The 18,747-nt window shown below is 39.9% G+C and overlaps 1 protein-coding gene across 3 annotated transcripts in view; it reads right to left on the bottom strand.

Annotated features, from left to right (window-relative positions):
* ATP8A2 (ATPase phospholipid transporting 8A2) overlaps nt 1–18,747 on the bottom strand; it is a 680,267-nt gene that overhangs the window by 499,492 nt on the left and 162,028 nt on the right. For all 3 annotated transcript variants that reach the window (XM_059684018.1, XM_059684019.1, XM_059684020.1), the window contains 4 exons: nt 18,165–18,276; nt 11,605–11,770; nt 7,294–7,421; nt 5,908–5,985 (listed from right to left, as the gene is read on the bottom strand). In XM_059684018.1, the coding sequence (XP_059540001.1) occupies nt 5,908–5,985; nt 7,294–7,421; nt 11,605–11,770; nt 18,165–18,276 (484 nt within the window). The remainder of the gene's footprint in view (nt 1–5,907; nt 5,986–7,293; nt 7,422–11,604; nt 11,771–18,164; nt 18,277–18,747) is intronic.

The raw sequence follows: 18,747 nt of genomic DNA, 5'->3' as shown, positions 1-18,747 counted from the left end.
GTAGGAAGAGGGTGGGTAGTCTTCGCTGACTCCGTCCACACCTTTGGGAACCCCTGGAACAGGATTCCCCTAGGTAAGCCCCCCCCCCCCTATTGAGAACCCCACACTCGGGATGGATAGGACTCCACCAGGGTACTGCAGACCCCGCTATAGAGGATAAGTAGGGTAAGAAGGTGGATAGTACAGAACTTAGATTGAGAAGATGTGCCTTACTGAGTCCAAAGAAAGAAGACTCTGTATTGATTCTTATATTGAGAAGATGTGCCATATTGAGTCCAAAGAAAGAAGACTCTGTATTGATCTTTAGATTAAGAAGATGTGCCATACTGAGTCTAAAGAAATAAGACTCTGTATTGATCTTTTAACACATATGCTTGCTAGCAGAGGAATTAAGGTTACTCCCAGTCAGACAGAACGTTTTATACAAGAAGTATGTCCATGCTTTTCTGAGGAAGAAAAGGTAAATGTAAAAGCATGGGAGGAGGTAGGCTCAAGGAGCCTTATCCTTAACCCCACTGCAGCCTTTCTACCCTGGGAAAGTGCAGGATTGGCAAGCTCTCCCTGGGGTGATAGATCAGGACTCAGGTAATAGCGGAAAGCGCCAATCCTACTCTTAAAATGGATATAAGAGAGCATTTGAGGTTTTTCTTTTTAATGCTTGCTTTTAAAAAATAAAAAAGGGGGAATTTGCCGGGAGCCGGTCCATCCTTGCTGTTTCAAGGGACCTGGCATATATGGCATACGGTTCTTAATATGTTTGCTCACCTTCTTGGCACTGTGTTTTAACCAAGGTCACCTCTCCGAGAAAGGTTGAATCCCCAGGTAGGGATTTTCCCCTGAAGTTAGGGAGGGAATAAAACCCCTCAACTAAGTGCCAGGCGGGTAATTAATCACTTTAACTATGAACAATCATGCTTAAGCTACATAATCTTTACTCCCTGGAATGGAGATAAGAAACGCCCTAACCTTTGTAATAGAGATTGATAGGATTGAATCAACTGGTATAAATACAGATGTAACAAGACAGCAAGAGACAGAACTTAGGACACAGAACTTAGGAGACAGAACTTAGAAGAGAGCCAAGAAGACAGAACCTACACAGAACCTACAGACAGAAGAACTTCGCTGGAGAGAACATGGCAAAAGATCCTGGACTGAACCTGACTACAGAAATTGGCAAGAGAACCTGACTAGAACCTGGTGACTGAACCTGGCTGAAGAACCTAGCGAGGGAACATGGCTACAGAACCTGGCTGGAGAACCTGGAGAACCTGGCAAGACAACATGGACACAGAACCTGGCTGGAGATCCTAACCAGAACTTCGCTGGAGATCCAGACCAGAACTTGGCTGGAGATCCTGGCTAGAGATCCTGGATAGGCTGCTGATCAACTGAACGCTGTCTCTGTGTCATTCCTTCTTCGCCAACTCTGTCCACACCTTTGGGAACCCCTGGACCTGCTGGGGTTGGACCCCGGCAGCTCAGGTTCTGAATAATAATTAGTTGGTGGACTCTTGAAAAAGTCACCTCATCCTTCTTCAGCTCAGTTTCCACATCTATGAAAAAAAGGATCTGGCCAGAAGATATGTAACATCATTCTATGGGTAATATTCTGGGACATTATATTATGGATTGGTGAGGGGGGAGTAACTAACAGAATTGTCTCCAGTTTCTCAGTGGTTCTCTTTTTTTAAAATTAATACTTAGGGAGGCAGGGGAGAGAGAGAGAGGTGGGGGGAGAGAGAGATTTGTTGTTCCAATTATTTATGTACACATTGGTTGTTTCTTGTATATGCCCTGACCATGGATAGAACCCACAACCCTGGCATATCAGGACAATGCTCAACCAACTGAGCTACCCGCCAGGGCTCTTATGTGTTTTCTAAAGAGTGTTCATAACTGTTGCTCGATGCTGGATGTACTCCAGGGACCCCAAAGGGAAGCCATGTGTTTCTGTTTTATAAAAGAGGATTAATAACATGAATTGTACTCTGTACTTTTTCTTAATTATACAATATTGTTATTTTTAAAGCAATTAAAAGGCATTTAGGTAAAGAAACATTTTTTTAAGAAAGATGATTAATGCTCCTAAAGAAATATAAAATTACATAGAAATAGAAAATTAGTATACTATAGGTAATTAATACTTTATAAATAAGTTTTTATATGAATTTTATGTGTAGTAAGTCAAGGTATAAAAATTCCAGTAGAATCAGTCTTCTAATAAAGTGTTTCTGCCTTGTTTTTAAAGATTAAATTAAAATATTAAAAAATGAAAAATTTATAATAAGAAATTATCAAGATTTGCTATCACTCTGCCTACTGAATTTTAACTTATAAGTTCCAACTCAAAACTACTTCACCATGCAATTCCACTTGGGTATTTATCTGAAAAAATCCAAAACTAACTCAAAAACATATCTGCACCCCAATGTTCATGCAGCATTATTTACAATAGCCAAGATATGGAAGCAACCTAAGTGTCCATCAATAGACAAATAAAGAAGTGGTACATAGTGGGGGGGGGGGGGGGGGCAAGGGAGGATAAGGACACATATACAATACCTTAATCAATAAAGGGAAAAAAAGAAGGCCAAGCATTTAAAGACTGATCATAATTTAATTCCTGAGGCTAGAACAAAGTAATCAAATTATTTTTAAAAATTATTTTAAGAAAATCTGATTTTATCTGAATGTAAGGTAATATAAAATATAGAGATATGTTACCTTCATATGCAGATATTTTAATTAGTGATGAATCTATTCATGAATCTAATTAATATGTATAACAAATTATATCTGAGTACTATAGTAATAAAACAAATGAAATATAGTAATCTGACTTAAAGACTTGCACCTAGAGAAAGGTATATATTTTAAATAAATTTCCTTTTATAAAATAAAAGAAGTGGTACATATATACATTGGAATATTATTCAGCCATAAAAAATAATATCTTATAATTTATCTTGCCATTTGTGACAGCATGGATGGACCTAGAGCAGCCGTGGGCAAACTACGGCCCGCCGGCTGGATCCAGCCAGTTTGAAATGAATAAAACTATTGAAAAAAAAGACCGTACCCTTTTATGTAATGATGTTTACTTTGAATTTATATTAGCTCACACAAACACTCCATCCATGCTTTGGTTCCGGCCCTCTGGTCCAGTTTAAGAACCCATTGTGGCCCTCGAGTCAAAACGTTTGCCCACCCCTGACCTAGAGGCTATTATGCTAAATGAAATTAGTCAGACAGAGAAAGAAAAACAAACACCATATGATTTCACTTACATGTGGAATCTAAAAAATAAATGAACAAACGAAACAGAAACAAACTCATACATACAGAGAACAAATTGATGGCTGCCAGATGGGAGGGGGGTGGGTGGATGGGTGAAAAAGGTGAAGGAACTAAGAAGTACTAATTGGCGGTTATAAAATAGTCATGGGGATGTAAGTACAGCATAGAGGACATAGTGAATAATATTATAACTATGGTTAGTGTCAGATGGATACTAGACTGAGCAGGTTGATCACTTTGTAAGTTATATAAATACCTAGTCACTATGTTGTACACCAGAAATTAATATAATATTAAATGTCAACTGTAATTGAAAAATAAAATAAAATTACTTCCCCAGGCACCCAATAAGGATGAATTATTTCATACTAGTGCTTCTTGAGCACGTTCAATCCTTCAGGTCCAGTTCAATGGCACCTGAGAACAATGATATACTAAGCACTGTGCAAAATAACCAAAGACTTTGTCTCAGGCACATCCATACCCCATAATGGGCTTGAAAGTTTCAAGAGGAAAACAGACAATATATCACTATCATGTCCCTTATTTTATTGTATTTATGTTTGGGAAGATTGTTATGGGGACATAGAAAAGAGATGAACTAACTATCTGGAAAACTGGGGGGAAAATTCAAACAGAAGGTAAATTTAGTCTGATGTATATAGCAACCAACTTACAGGGTAGTTGGGAGGTTTCAATAAGATGTATAAAGTGAAATTAAAATCTTTAATTGCAATGCATTCAAAGGAGGTAGTAGCTTGTAGTAATTTCAACATAAGAGGAAAACATAATGCAAAGCACAACTCAGTAAAGTAATTGGGGTTCAGGGGGAATGGTGGAAAAGACAGTGGTTCCCTGGAATATTTCAGAAACAAAATCCGGAACATGTAAGAGATTTAACAGATATTTGTCCTTCAAAAACCTACCTGTTTTGTAGGGTTAAACAATATCTGAGAATCTTAATCACTGTTCTCTTTACCATTTGCTACTAACAATTTTAATAGTACAAAAGAATACTGTACTGTATTTTTGTACTAAATTTTTTGCAGGTACCTCCTAAGTGATAAGATCTATGCAAGCCTAAAAATGCAATTCAAAACTGATTAACAATTATATTTAACTAGAGGCCCGGTGCACAAAAATTTGTGCACTGGGGGGGGGCCTCAGCCCAGCCTGTGCCCTCTCGCAGTCTGGGACCCCTCGGGAGATAACGACCTGCTGGCTTAGGCCTGCTCCCGGGTGGCAGAGGGCAGGCCCAATCCCTAGGTGCAGCCCCTGGTCGGGCTCAGAGCAGGGCCAATTGGGGAGTTGGGGCACCGCCCCCTGTCATACACAGAGTAGGGCGGATCAGGAGGTTGCGATGCCACCCTCAGTCATGCTCAGGGTAGGGCCGATTGGGGGGTTGGGGCACCGCCCCCTGTCACACTCAAGGCAGGGTCGATAGGGAGGTTGCAGCTCCACCCCCTGTCACGCACAGAGCAGGGCCGATCAGGGGGTTGGGGCGCTGCCCCCTATCAGTCACAGAGCAGGGCCCATCAGGGGGTTGAGGAGCTCCCATCTGTCAGGAACAGAGCAGGGTCCATAGAGAGGTTGTGGCCACGCACCCTGTCACACACAGAGCTGCAGGGCGATCAGGGGTTTGGTCGCTGCCCCGTCACCCTGATTCTGGTGCTGGGAGGTCTCCTTGCTCCGCTAATCCCAGGGCCAGGACCCCTCTCGGCTCCGCTGATCCCTGGCCAGGAGGCCTCTCGGCTCTACTGATCCGGGGGTCCTGAGGCCTCGCGGCTCCGCTGATCCCGGGGTCTTGAGGCCTCTCGGCTCCTCTGATCCCGGGGTCCTGAGGCCTCGCGGCTCCTCTGATCCCGGGGCCGGGAGGCCTCGCGGCTCCGATGATCCCGGGCCGGGAGGCCTCTCGGCTCTGCTGATAACCGGGGCCGGGAGGCCTCTTGGGTCCGCTGGTCACGGGCCGGGACGCCTCTCGGCTCCGCTGATCCTGGGGTCCTGAGGCCTCGCGGCTCCGCTGATCCTGGGGTCCTGAGGCCTCTCGGCTCCGCTGATCCCGGGGCCGGAAGGCCTCTCGGCTCTGCTGATCCCGGGCCAGGAGGCCTGTCTGCTCCACTGTTCCCGGGGCCCTGAGGCCTCTCTGCCCTGCTGCTTCAGGGCTGTTTGGCTTCACTCCGCTTGGAGCCTGAGTATGCAAATTAACAGCCATCTTTTAGCTTCTATAATTGAAACATTGTATCTTTTGGAGTTGTTGCTTCAGGAGCTCAGAGCCCCCGTAGCTGTAGACGGGGAACCTTGGCTTCCTCATCGCTAGGGCAACCAAACCTCCTGTTCTCAGCTGCCTGGCTGCCCGTGGCCATCTTGGCTGACAGTTAATTTGCATATCGCCCTGATTAGCCAATGGGAAGGGTAGCGGTCGTACGCCAATTACCATGTTTCTCTTTTATTAGTGTAGATAGTACTTTCAAACACTAAATAGCTCTTCAGACATCAAACCACATTCATATAGAAGTAATTTTGCAAAAATCTCTCCATGGTTCTTCTAACACTAGTCTCCCCTCACACTCATGTCACCAATACCAAAGTTCCCAAAGAGGTTCTCACCTGACCAAGCTCTTCATTAAGGTTTGACGTCCTGGCCATAGCAGGAGTGTCATTTTCAATATAATACATATCTGTGTCCTGGAGAGAGAAGAGTGGCCTTTCAGAAAATGTATAACATTAATCCTTCATTTAGATTAAAAATAGATACTATAAGTGCTAATTTTTAATTTTGGGTTAAAAATACTGTGGCAATTATTATAGAGAAGCACTGTGATACCAGGAGAAAACATGGTATTTATATACAGATTATTTGGTTTCAAGATGAGCATTTCATGACCTAGACTAACTCATATTCTAAACTCAGCTAATACCCAATTTACAGGATTATTATGAGGATCAAATAAAAATGTACACGACCCCTTCTACTCTTTTCAAATATCTGGTGACAGGAGACTTGACTTTGAATGGTAGGCACACAATGTAATACACAGATGATGTGTTATAGAACTGTACACTTGAAACCTATATAATTTTATTAACCAATGTCACTCCAGTAAATTTAATAAAAATTTAAAAAATAATAATGAAAAAGTTTAAAATGTCCATGAAAGCACCTGAGCTGCATATACAGGCTACTGAAGTCAAGAGCTTAATGACAATGACAGCTCCTTAAAAATTCCGCTTCTGCCCTACCTGGTTTGGCTTAGTGGATAGAGAGTTGGCCCATGTCGGCCATGGACTGAAGGGTCCCAGGTTAGATTCTGGGCAACAGCAATGTATCTCAGTTGCAGGTTCAACCTCTGGCCCTGGTCAGGGTGCATGCAGGAGGCAACCAATTGATGTGTCTCTCTCACATCAATGTTTCGCCCTCTGTCTCTCCCCTCCTTTCCACTCTCTCTAAAAATCAATGGAAAAATATCCTCTGGTGAGGATTAACAACAACAAACAAACAAACAAATAAATAAATAAATAAATAATTCCACTTCCATTCTTAACAATGGAATCCAAGTTTACTGTCACCATGAGTTTTGATATTTAATAAACACTGATATAGAAACACCTAAGAGGCCTTTCCTTAGAACTAATGAAACTTCAAAACATAAACAGTTATAGCCACTTCATCCCTGCTCACCAGAGGACAAGCATCTGTTAAGCACTCTGCCTCCATTTTCTCACTTAATTCTTACAAGAACCCTTTGAATAGGTTCAAATGCCCCACCCCCATTTCATTGATCCGGGAGCTGAGATGTTAGGTACCTAGTAACTGCTATCACTGGTTCAGGGACACCTTTGCCAGAGATCCCTGGCCAAATCATATTCATAAATTAGTTATATTATTCTTTTCTGGAAGCTCAAGTGAATGGCTAAGGTTCTGAGAGGGTATTAGAAAATTGTGGTTGACATTTCTACAGTAGCTCAACTTTACAACTCTGCTGTGATACTCACCCAGTTTATAAAAAGGGCTTGGGTGTATTTCACAACCTCAAGAGTCACCAGCAGACTGATGGGGATAAGGTTGTTGTACAAGATGATGAATGTCAACAAGTTATATCCAAAATTATCTGAGTTTGTCTCTGTGGAAGAAAACCAGAATATCTGTATAGCTTTAGTTAGTCTCCACTAAGTTTCCTTTTATTTTATTATTTTGAAATTTCTCTAAAAGATACACAAAAAAATTATTGGATTATGTATACATTTAGACATTGGCATTAAAATAGTTATTGAGATTGGGGGGATGAGGGAACATTGGGGGGATAAGGACACATTTGTAATATCTTATTCAATAAAGGGGAAAAAATAGTTATTGAGCACCTGCTATATGGCACCAACTGTGAATACAAAGGCTACTAATATACAATCTTTTCCAATAAAGAACTGGCTTCTAATAGGAGGTTGTGGGTAGGAGAGTAAGCAGAGGGAGGCATGTCCCCCAGTGTGACTGGCATCAGGTTACATCTGTTAAAGAGGTGTTCATAGGACACTGCAGAAGTGAGGACAGTCGGAGAAGATAAACATCACATGATCTCACTCATATGTGGGATATAATGATCAACATAATTTGATGAACAAGAATAGATCCAGAGACAAATGGCAGGGGAGGGGGAGGAGAGTTAGAGAGCAACCAAAGGATTTGTATGCATGCATATTAACATAACCAATGGACACAAACACTGGGGCGGGGGGCTTGCCTGGGGTGGGAATGGCTGGGGGAGCGGGGTCAATTGGGGAAAAAGGAGACATATGTAAAACTTTAGACAATAATAAAAAAAAAGACTATAATTATATATTTTATCCTTTCTTTTGGATTTAAAAACATGATGGCAAAAAATCATTAAAATTACATTGGTGGACTTTTGTTATAAAGATGTAATATATATGAGAGCACAAAGGAGTGAGGAGAGAATGAAGCTACATGAAGCAAAGAAATGACATAAGCTGGTAACTCAAATCCATAGGAAGAAATGAAGTAAATAGGTTAATGTAAAATAACTGCAGAAGTTTATTTCTTTTTTTGCTTTTTGCTTCTTTAAAAGGCATAAGATTATATAAGTCAATAATTACAACACCGTAATTGGGTTGATAGGTAGATGCAATATATGACAAAAATAGCATAAAGTAGGGGAGGAGACACATCTATATTAAAGGAAATTTTCTGTATTATACTGGAATTATATTAGTACTAATCTGAAGTAGATGCTAATAAATTAAGGCATACATTATAATCCCTAGAACAGTGATGGCGAACCTATGACATGCGTGTCAGAGGTGACACACGAACTCATTTTGGGTGACAAGCATCGACAGAGACAAAAAATTGCATAATTCAAATATTTGTCTCTTGCAACGGCCAGAGTTGGGCATCACTTGAGTAATATTATTACTCACGTTACTCATGATCAATAATGCAATTCTAAAACCGGATGTAAACATGTACATCGGTGTTGCGTAGCAAAGATACATAGTGAAAACATCCAAGATACATTGTTCCAATATAGATATTAATATAAAAAGGTTAAGAATTGCACTATAGCCCTAACTGGCTTGGCTCAGTGGATAGAGCGTCAGCCTGAGGACTCAAGGGTCCCAGGTTCGATTCCGGTCAAGGGCATGTAACTTGGTTGCAGGCACATCCCCAGTAGGGAGTGTGCAGGAGGCTGCTGATCGATGTTTCTCTCTCATCGATGTCTCTAACTCTCTACCCCTCTCCCTTCCTTTCTGTAAAAAAATCAATAAAATATATTTTTTTAAAAAAAATTTTTAAAAAAAAGAATTGCACTATAAAGAGATTAATCTTTACTCATGACATTTTATTTTTACTCGAGTGACAAAATGCCCAATTCTGGAAACGGCCTCATTATTGTCAATATGTGCCTCTGGTAAGCTTCCCATGCGTTCAGGTGCATTTGGCAAACGGACGCACTTGATCACCATGTTCGTTAGGAAACAGGAGTGGGAGGGTTATAAGAAAAAGATATACAGTGCAACAGTGCTCGACAAGACATTCTGCGTGCTGGATAATTGATTACAGCACCATATATTTGTTGATTATACATACTATCTTTGCATTGTTTTGCACCAGGAGTCAGTGCAACAACACTGCAAAAAGTTAATAGGTAAGAAACCTATCAACCTTTTATAAAAAACGCCGTGATTTATATTTATTTATTTTTGCAGCCTTGTGGTAGAGAATCAAAAAATAAGAAAGCAAGATTGAATGATAAAGGAAGTGGAAGTAGCAGTAGCTGACCCTTTTAAGATATAGGGACCGAGATGTACGGGATTGTCGACAGAAACAACAGATCATTGTGCATACTGTGTAATGAAATGGTAGTAAGCAGAACGTGGAATGTAAAGAGACATTTTGAAACTAATCATTGTCAGCTCTTGAAAAAAAGTATCGATGAAAGGAAGGAATACATTTCTAGGCAGCTACACCTCTATAAAAGTCAATCAATTCCATCATTAAATTTGTAAGATGCTCTACAAATTTAACATCAGCAAGTTACTGTATTGCTCACTCCATACTCAGCATGGAAAAGCCCTCAGTGATGGAGAATTTATTAAGGAAACATTTCCAAGATGTGCACCAGCTCTATTTCATGATATGAAAAATAAAGATGATATTATTAAAAGAATTTCTGAGTTACCACTCAGTAGAAACTATCAAAGACAGAATAATAGATCTTAACAAAAACGTACAACATCAATTTTAAAAAGACTTAAATAGTTGTAAATGTTTTTGATTTCTCTTGATGAAACTACTGATGTCACATCAAATGCTCAGTTGGCCATTATTGCTAGATATTCAGATGGTCTCACAATGAGAGAAGAGTTGATAAAGTTAGAATCAGTGCCAATAAGTACATCAGGAAACGAAATATGTAAGGTTGTTATAAAAACATTCAGTGACCTAAACATTGATATCTCTAAAATTGTGTCAGTCACGACAGATGGGGCACCAAATATGGTGGGAAAAAATGTGGGATTCCTGAAATTGTTTATGGAAGCTAATAGACACCCACTTGTACCTTTTCATTGCATTATCCATCAGGAGGTGTTGTGTGCCAAATCGGGATTCTCAGAATTGAATGATTTAATGTCAGTTGTAACAAAAATTGTGAATTTTATAGCTTCTCGACCCCTTCACAAGCGAGAATTTTCTGCACTTTTACAGGAAGTTGATTCAATCTACATGGACTACTGATGTTCAATAATGTGAGATGGCTGAGTCGAGGTAAAGTACTTGAGCGATTTGTAGAGTGCTTTGAAGAAATTACGGTATTTATTGAAAAGAAGGATCTGGCAAACTTTCCTCAGATCAATGATCATAAGTGGGTCAGCAATTTGATGTTTTTCACAGATCTCTCTGTTCATATGAATGAACCGAACTTAAAATTACAAGGTGAAAATCTGGAACAAAATCGTTTGAATAATGAAGAAGAGTGCAACTACGAACAAGAAATTTTGAGAGCTTGGAACAGAGTACCTGACACTTTTAGCGACATAAAAAATCTAGCGATGGCTTTGCTAACAATTTTTTCATTAACATATTTTTGTGAGACTTTGTTCTCAGCATTAAATAATATTAAAACGAACAAAAGAAACCGGCTAACAGATGAAGTTAGTGGCGCTTGCTTGGCCTTGAAGTGCACCAAGTGTGAACCTGCAATCGAAGAATTAGCAGACAAACTTCAGCACCAAAAAAGTCACTAATTTCTAGTTTTTGTACCATTTGATTATCATTGTTTTTATTATTATTTTTTTCCTAAATGTACTTTGTTTTTCTGTTTTTGTTCATTTTATACATTTTTTGGTTGATTTTTCTTTATTAAATGGCATTTAAATATATAAAATAAATATCAAAAATATAAATCTTTTTTTACTATGGTTGCAAATATAAAAAAAAAAAATTATGAATATTTCTATATGTGACATGGCACCAGAGTTAAGTTTGGGTTTTTCAAAATTTTGACACGCCGAGCTCAAAAGGTTCGCCATCACTGCCCTAGAACAACCCTAAGAAAATAACTCAAAAATGTAGTTTAAAATAATCACTTGAATATAAAACAATCCCCAAATGCATCCCTCTTCACTTCATTACATGACTACTAATCTTTCAATTATCCTTGATAGGCTGGCATTATACAGAGTAGCCAAAGGGTAGAGAAAGATGGCATGGCCACCACACATGTGCTTAGAAAGATTTCCCAAAAATGTTTTGTTCTACTTCAACATGCAATCCATCCCAAGACTTACCCAACTTCTTGATGTACCAGTTTCTTCCACCTTGAGACCCATTCCAGTACAGGGCCCCTGCTGAGCTCACCAAGGCCATGACCAACAGGATGCCAAACAACACCAGAATCTGCACATTGGTCACTTTCTCAACATTCGATCTCTTGAGAGGAGCTTTGGTGGAATTCTGTACAATAGCATTTAAAGTCCGTGAGGATCACAGAACAGACTCGGGGGCAAGGAGTGGGGAGGAAAGAAGGTAAGTTACACAAATTCAACTCATAAAAAGTAAGACTGTATTTTTGCCAAATAATCAATGAAATTCTTAAAATGTACCATATTCCTGAATCAGCAGCTAGTTTTATTATTATTTTTTTTTTATTTTTTGCTTCTAGGTGGTGTTTGTTTTGGAAAGAAAAAATGATTTAAATTCTTTATTGTTGAAAGTATTACAATGTCTCCTTTTTCCCCAATGACCTCTCCCCACCCACTCTTGCCCCCCAGCACAGGCCCTCACCTCCCTACTGCCTGTTTCCATTGGTTTTGCTTATATGCATGCATACAAGTCTATTTTAAATAAAGATGACAGAAGACACATTCTATCATTTTCAAGAACACATTTCAACTCTACTTGTTTCAGTCAAATTTAAAGAAATCAGAATATTTCTAATTCAAGAGAAACTTAAATATTTGATATTGTAAAGCTTTGGAAAGAATTTTCAAAGTAATAACATAGCTCCATAATTAATAGACAAAGATAAAATGTGAAAGTACATATTTAATTGAGAAAAAGACATACAAACACATACACATCAATAACGTAAAATAGAACGTCAACAGGTGTCAAAATAAATGGATGGGCAAATAATTCATTTGGAAATTGAACAAGAGACAAGAAGGAAGAGTCAGGAAAGTTCTAGTAGCCAGAAGAAATTTGAATGAAGTCCTGAATCATAAACAGGATATAAACAGGAAGATAAAACAAAAGCAGAAAGTCAGCCCAACATATGTAAATGTGCAAAGTTGGATTTCTCACTGCTGCTAGAGAAACGAGCCCAGCTAGAACAGAGACCAGTGTTGGGTAGTGAGTTTAGACATATTCATTACAGCCAGACTCAAGGACCACTGCACATCAGGTGGAAAATTTGGGACTATACCTCTCAGCAGTGGAAAAGTCAATAGAACTATTTGCACTAGACAGTTATGCACCTAAAGTCATTTTATTAAAAATTTTCTGAAGGTAAGTATGGTAGGTAGAATAATGACCCCTACAATGATATCTATATCCTAACTAGAGGCCCAATGCACGACATTGGTGCAAGGGCCTTGGCCCTGGCCCCCGCCCACCGTGCCTGCGCCAGGGGCCTCTGCCTCTGCCCCCACCCGCTGCAGCTTTGTCCAGAAGGAAGGATGTCCAGAAGGACATCTGGTCTAATTAGCATATTACCCTTTCATTATTATAGATAACTGGACCCTATGAATGTTACCTTATATGATAAAAGGGACTTTGCAGTTGTGATTAAATGAAGGACTGTGACTTGGGGAGATAATTTTAGATTATCCAAGTGGACCCAATTTAATCACACAGGTCCTTGATCAGGAAATGTGACTACAGAAGAATGGTCACAGAAATGCAACATTGTTGGCTTTGAAGCTGAAGTGGGGAAGGAGGTCATGAGACAGGGAATTCAAACAGCCTCTAGAAAGTCAGAAAAGGCAGGGAATATTCCCCTCTAGAGCCTTCCCAGGTGCTCTATAGGAAGGAGTGCTGCCTGCAGACACCTGATATCAGACTTCTAACCTGCAGAACGGTAACATAACAACTTCAGATTGTTTTAAACTTAAATGTGTGTAAGTTGTTAGAGCAGCAATAGGAAACTAACATAGTAATACAATGGATGGTAATAAGCCACTCCTGGTGAGTGGTGAGCAGAGCCTAGATAAAATCAGAAAACCAGAAGTGGACAGGGAGATGTGCACAGGACCTACAGTCTGCAGGTCTCCCTCCATGAGTCATGAGTCCGTCTCTTTAGAGGCAACACTGATTTGCAAAGATCAGGTGGTTTGAAATCTTAAGACACTAATGGGCCATTAAAATGGTGCCTTGTGCCAAACTGAAGTCAGAACTCTCCACCTGGCTCAATTTATCTGAACATTAACAGAGCTAGGATGAAAAATGTCTCTGAAAAGAAGAATACAAATAAAGTCACAATGTGAAAATAAAATCAAGATGAAAATAAAAGGTAATTCCTCAGTTCCATAGAAAAACTCATACAACATCTCTGAAATTACCTGAATTCTATCACCAACCTCAGAAACACTACTCTTATGGCCATGGTTTTCTGTGGGGGTGGGGAGATGGGGAAGTGTCTTAGTGGCCATTTTGAAAAGCTAAGTCCATTAAGGTATCTTAACAGCGCAACAGCATTTTCCTTTCTATACTCTTTTCTCCCTTTCACTTTAGTTCTCTAAATTATTTTCCCTTAACACACTTTTAAAAATTCCTCTAAAATATAAATGAAAATCCATTAGTAAAAGCTGACCTAGCAGCAGTCAAATACCATCTAAAGGTCAATGGAGGACACATCACCTCTGGCCTCAGGTCAAGAGCCAAGAGACCAGTTGCAAGATTGCCTATCCCCATCTTTTATAACTAAAGATGATCTTTCTTATAATTTCTAATAAACATTCATTAGAGGCACAGGCAGAAAAAATTTACAATAAATGTCTTTTTCTATGACTCCATTCATTTATGAATTTCTGATCTTCTCCAGTGGTCAAATCCTGACCAGTTAACAGGGCTGAGAAAAGTTATCTTTCATGCAACACAAGAGGCTGAAACCTCAGGCTTCAACACATGCACCTTGTAGAAAGTCAAGCTGTGCCTACTCATCCCTATATGCTGACCATGTTGGCTGACAAGGATGAGCTTATAATGTGAAATTCTGACTAGCATTATAAGGTCTGTAAAATTCTTAGAAAGCACTGCTACTTCTGAGTAATGGAGTTCTTAATAGAAACAGGCCAAAGTGTTAGATTCTGTAAAAGCTTATATCTGACCTGAATTTTACACATTTCATTTCCTCCTAAGAAAGTGGTCACTAGAGTACTAGTTAGAACATGGACTCGAACCAGACTGCCAAATCCCAGCTCTCTCTCTCACTGGTGTGTAACTTTGGTAACCTACTTGGACACCGTGTGCCTCAGTGTCCTCATCTAAAAAATGGAAATAATAGTATCTTCCTCATAGAGCCATTGTGAGGAATGAATGAGTTAATACATGCAAATTTCTAGAACAGTACATGGGGCACTGTTTGCTGCAATTACTATAATATCTCTCTTTCCCATTCAATCAGCCAACAGAAACAACAGACATTGAAATATTTCTACATGTAACTACACTAAACATAAACAAGGGAACTGTGAAGAACAGAAGGCATTGAGGTGAGAGTTTGAAAAACAAGAACAAAGTAAAAGAGCCCTAAAGCAACCATGTTTCCTCTCTGTGGCCAAGTAGCACAAGTACAGACAAAAATGTTATTTCCCAAACAGGATGGCTTCCACTATGTCTGTTAATCCCCTGTGAAAGCGCGTCATTTTTACTACTCGTTTCAGCCTTATAGGCACAGAGACTGTAGCACAGACACTTCTGGGCCTTTCCATTATTCTGTACTTGAAGAATCAGCATGTAATAAAGCTTGCAAAGAGGTTTATCACATCTTGGTGCAAGGAAAAGTGCCCATCACACTCATGGGATGCAGATTTACAAGATAACAGGACACACCTTGCTTGCTGAAGAGATGATGGGATCATTTTAAGTGTAACTTAATTATCTCATAGAACTTAGCTACAAAGCTCTGTTACCAACATATGATCTAGAAAAACAGTATTCCCCCCTTTGGAAACAATCAGTGTACCAGGAATCTTGAAGAACAGCTAAATTTGTAACATGCACAATCTAAAAACTAGACTTGGGGCCCTGCCCAAATTTAAGCTAATCCCTGGATCTCTTTGTCACTACATTAAAAAAAGAAGTGGTCTGTGATTAGTGGAGTTTCAAAAGAGTTAGACAATGGAAGCTGGCACTGGACTGGGGAAATTAGAAAATACTAGTTAGGTAGCAGGGCACTATTTATCAAGATAGTCTTCATATACAGGCTGCTCAGAACCACCAAACTTAAAACTGTCTAACATGCCCTTGGGAGTGGGTGATGATCCAGCAGGAAGGACAGATCAGACACAGGTCAGATATACTGAATAATCTTAATCCAAGAGCTGCCTCTCAGCATTCACCAGTTATTCACTTTTTAGCTGAATAGTTTTAGATCCCCCACTCCCACATACACTCATTCTGTAATCTTTCCACCACACCACCTAGAGTCCTACCATTCCAGGTCCATCACATCTCTATGTCCTTGCCCTCCATCAGAAGCTGTTCTCCTGCCCCTTGCCTTCCCCAGCAGAGGACACGCCTTCCCTGAAGGCCCCTCAAGCAGACTCGCATCCCTCAGATTCTGGGCAATATTATGGAATGTATATGTGGGACTCAGCAGTACTTCAGATATTTCATTTTTCTAATGCCATGTGAAAAACCCACTTGTAAAATTCATGCCATTTGGCGACACTGCCTTTAGCCTCTTCCCTCAGCAAGTCCTCCGACCAACTGGCTTATGGCATCCATCTCTACCCCAGCCTTGCCATGATCCAATCTTTAAAGTCACAGCATCGACCCATCAAATGTCATAGTCTCTCAGTCCTTTACTCCTCAACATCAAATGGCCTCCAACAGCTCTACCTTTAGCTTTCTACTCCCATGAATCACTCCCAGGTCTCCTCACTCTATAAAACTTGCACCCTAGAAACTTGAAGGCAAGCACCCTACACACTGATCAACTGTCACTCAGAAACTCCAATAATCTTCAACTTCACCCTCTAATCCTCCCCATCTATTAGGGTCTATTAGTTCATCTGTTCTATCAATGGTTAACTCTCTCCTACATCATTTAACCTCAAAGAGTAGACCAACACAATAGCCTCCCTTCTCCAACTTTATTTCTAAAATGTGCTCCTTAGTATCATTCTTAGTAGCTAGTCAACTGACGTGCCTAAACCTGGGTTGGCTGACCCTTCGATATGCACCCATAGGGCTTTGTAATGACACATATACAACAATGAACTCTCTACTTCATAATTCCCTGTTACTTCTCAGCGCCCATGGCTCCAGAGAATAAGGCTGGGCCTTTCAGTATTGTATCCATACAGCTTGGCACAAGACATGGTACATAGTGGTCACTGAACATTTTTTAGTTAAGAAACATAGTCAAGTGCTTGCTTTGGAAGGTATATAAAAGGCCAGATAAGCTACAAAGCTAATTCTCATTAATAGTGACCATTAGTAAAATAAGATGCCAAGTGATATCAAAGAAATATAAGAAATTACACATAGGGACACTGATTTATGCAGAATTTCAAACTAGTCTAGCAAAATATGTCATAACCAGAGGCCCAGTGCATGAAATTCGTGCACTTATGGGGGGATCCCTCAGCCCAGCCTGCACCCTCTCGCAGTCCCAGAGCCCTTGGGGAATGTCCAACTGACAGCTTAGGCCCGCTCCCGCCCTGCACTCGCCAGCCATGAGCCTGGCTTCTGTCTGAGTGGCACTCCCCCTGTGGGAGCACACTGACCACCAGGGGGCACATCCTGCATCCTGCATTGAGTGGGATCGGGCTGAAACTGGCTCTCCGACATCCTCCAAGGGGTCCTGGATTGCAAGAGAGTGCAGGCCAGGCCGAGGGACCCCACTGGTGCATGATCAGGGCCGGGGAGGGACACAGGAGGTTGGCCAGCCAGGGAGGGACCATGGAAGGGCTCCAGGGCATGTCTGGCCTGTCTTACTCAGTCCCAATTGACTGGACCCCAGCAGCAAGCTAACCTACTGGTTGGAGCATCTGCCTCTTGGGGGTCAGTGCATGTCATATCAAGCAGTTGAGCAGCCTTAGCATATCATTAGCATATTACGCTTTGATTGGTTGAACAGATGAACGGACACTTAGAATATTAGGCTTTTATTATATAGGATGTAAATGTGATCTGCAAATTCGCAACTAATTTAAAAATATTAACAGGGAGAAAGAACAATATCATTTTCATTAATTTTTTTGCTATATGAAGAATAAACATTAGTTCAAAAATAACTGATTTTAAATTAACTAGAATTGAATTAAATAAGACAATTTACTATACAATCCTAATTAATGGGGGTGAGGCGTAGAAGTAGTGAGAGAAATAAGGAAGAACAAGTCCGCTCTTAGGTCCAGAACTGATTGTCCCCTAAATCCAGAAAACAAAACCACTGATATTTTAAGCAGGGGTAACAGATATATGATATAATAACAGAAATCTATGAGAGACTACCTAAAGAACCAAAGCAAAGGCACTTACTTACAAAAGTTAAGCTCACAAACTCGAGCTTCCTAAATACAACATCTGCATTTCTACTCTTTATTCCATAAAAACAGCAATTTTTTTTTAAAAAAAAAGACTAAAATAAGCATTGTTTTTCAGTATAGAAATGTTTTACCTGCATGAGTTTGGTGTCGTGTCCAGTGTAAACAACTATGCCAAAGACCCACTGAGTGTTTCGAAGCTGTGTGCCTCTTAATAAGATCTGGTCAGGCCCAAGGGAAACAGGACTAAAAATAGGAAACAATATTTGTATTCAATGGTAGTCTGACAAATGAGCATGAGCTTTTCCCCTTAAACATAAACCCACAATAAATCAAATGTTTCCTTTACTCAAATTTGAACTATTTCACTGAGACAATAAAGGTTACCCTTGGCTTAATCTATAAAAAAAAAAAGGGGGGGGGGGAGAAGAAGAAGACCCACAAGAAAGGTTTCTCTTATCCATTCATCACTACAAAAATATTTTTTTGTTTTTTCCTGTAAAATGTTAGAGGGAATTGTATTTCTTATAACCTTGTTATGAAACTCAACACCAAAAAAAAAGAAAAGAAAAGAAAAAAATTTGCTAAAATAACCAGAAATTTATTTTATAGTCTATTATAGAGGAGAAAAAAATGCTATAATATCAAATTTGTCAAGAACGACTTAATGATTAGATAAAAGGCTGAGCAGTAATTTAGAAATTCAAAATGGGAGCC

This window comes from Myotis daubentonii, chromosome 2 (assembly GCF_963259705.1).
Source record: "Myotis daubentonii chromosome 2, mMyoDau2.1, whole genome shotgun sequence".
Taxonomy (NCBI): Eukaryota; Metazoa; Chordata; class Mammalia; order Chiroptera; family Vespertilionidae; genus Myotis; species Myotis daubentonii.
The sequence above is the reverse complement of the archived record's forward strand: the minus strand, read 5'-3'. Positions and strand labels throughout refer to the sequence as shown.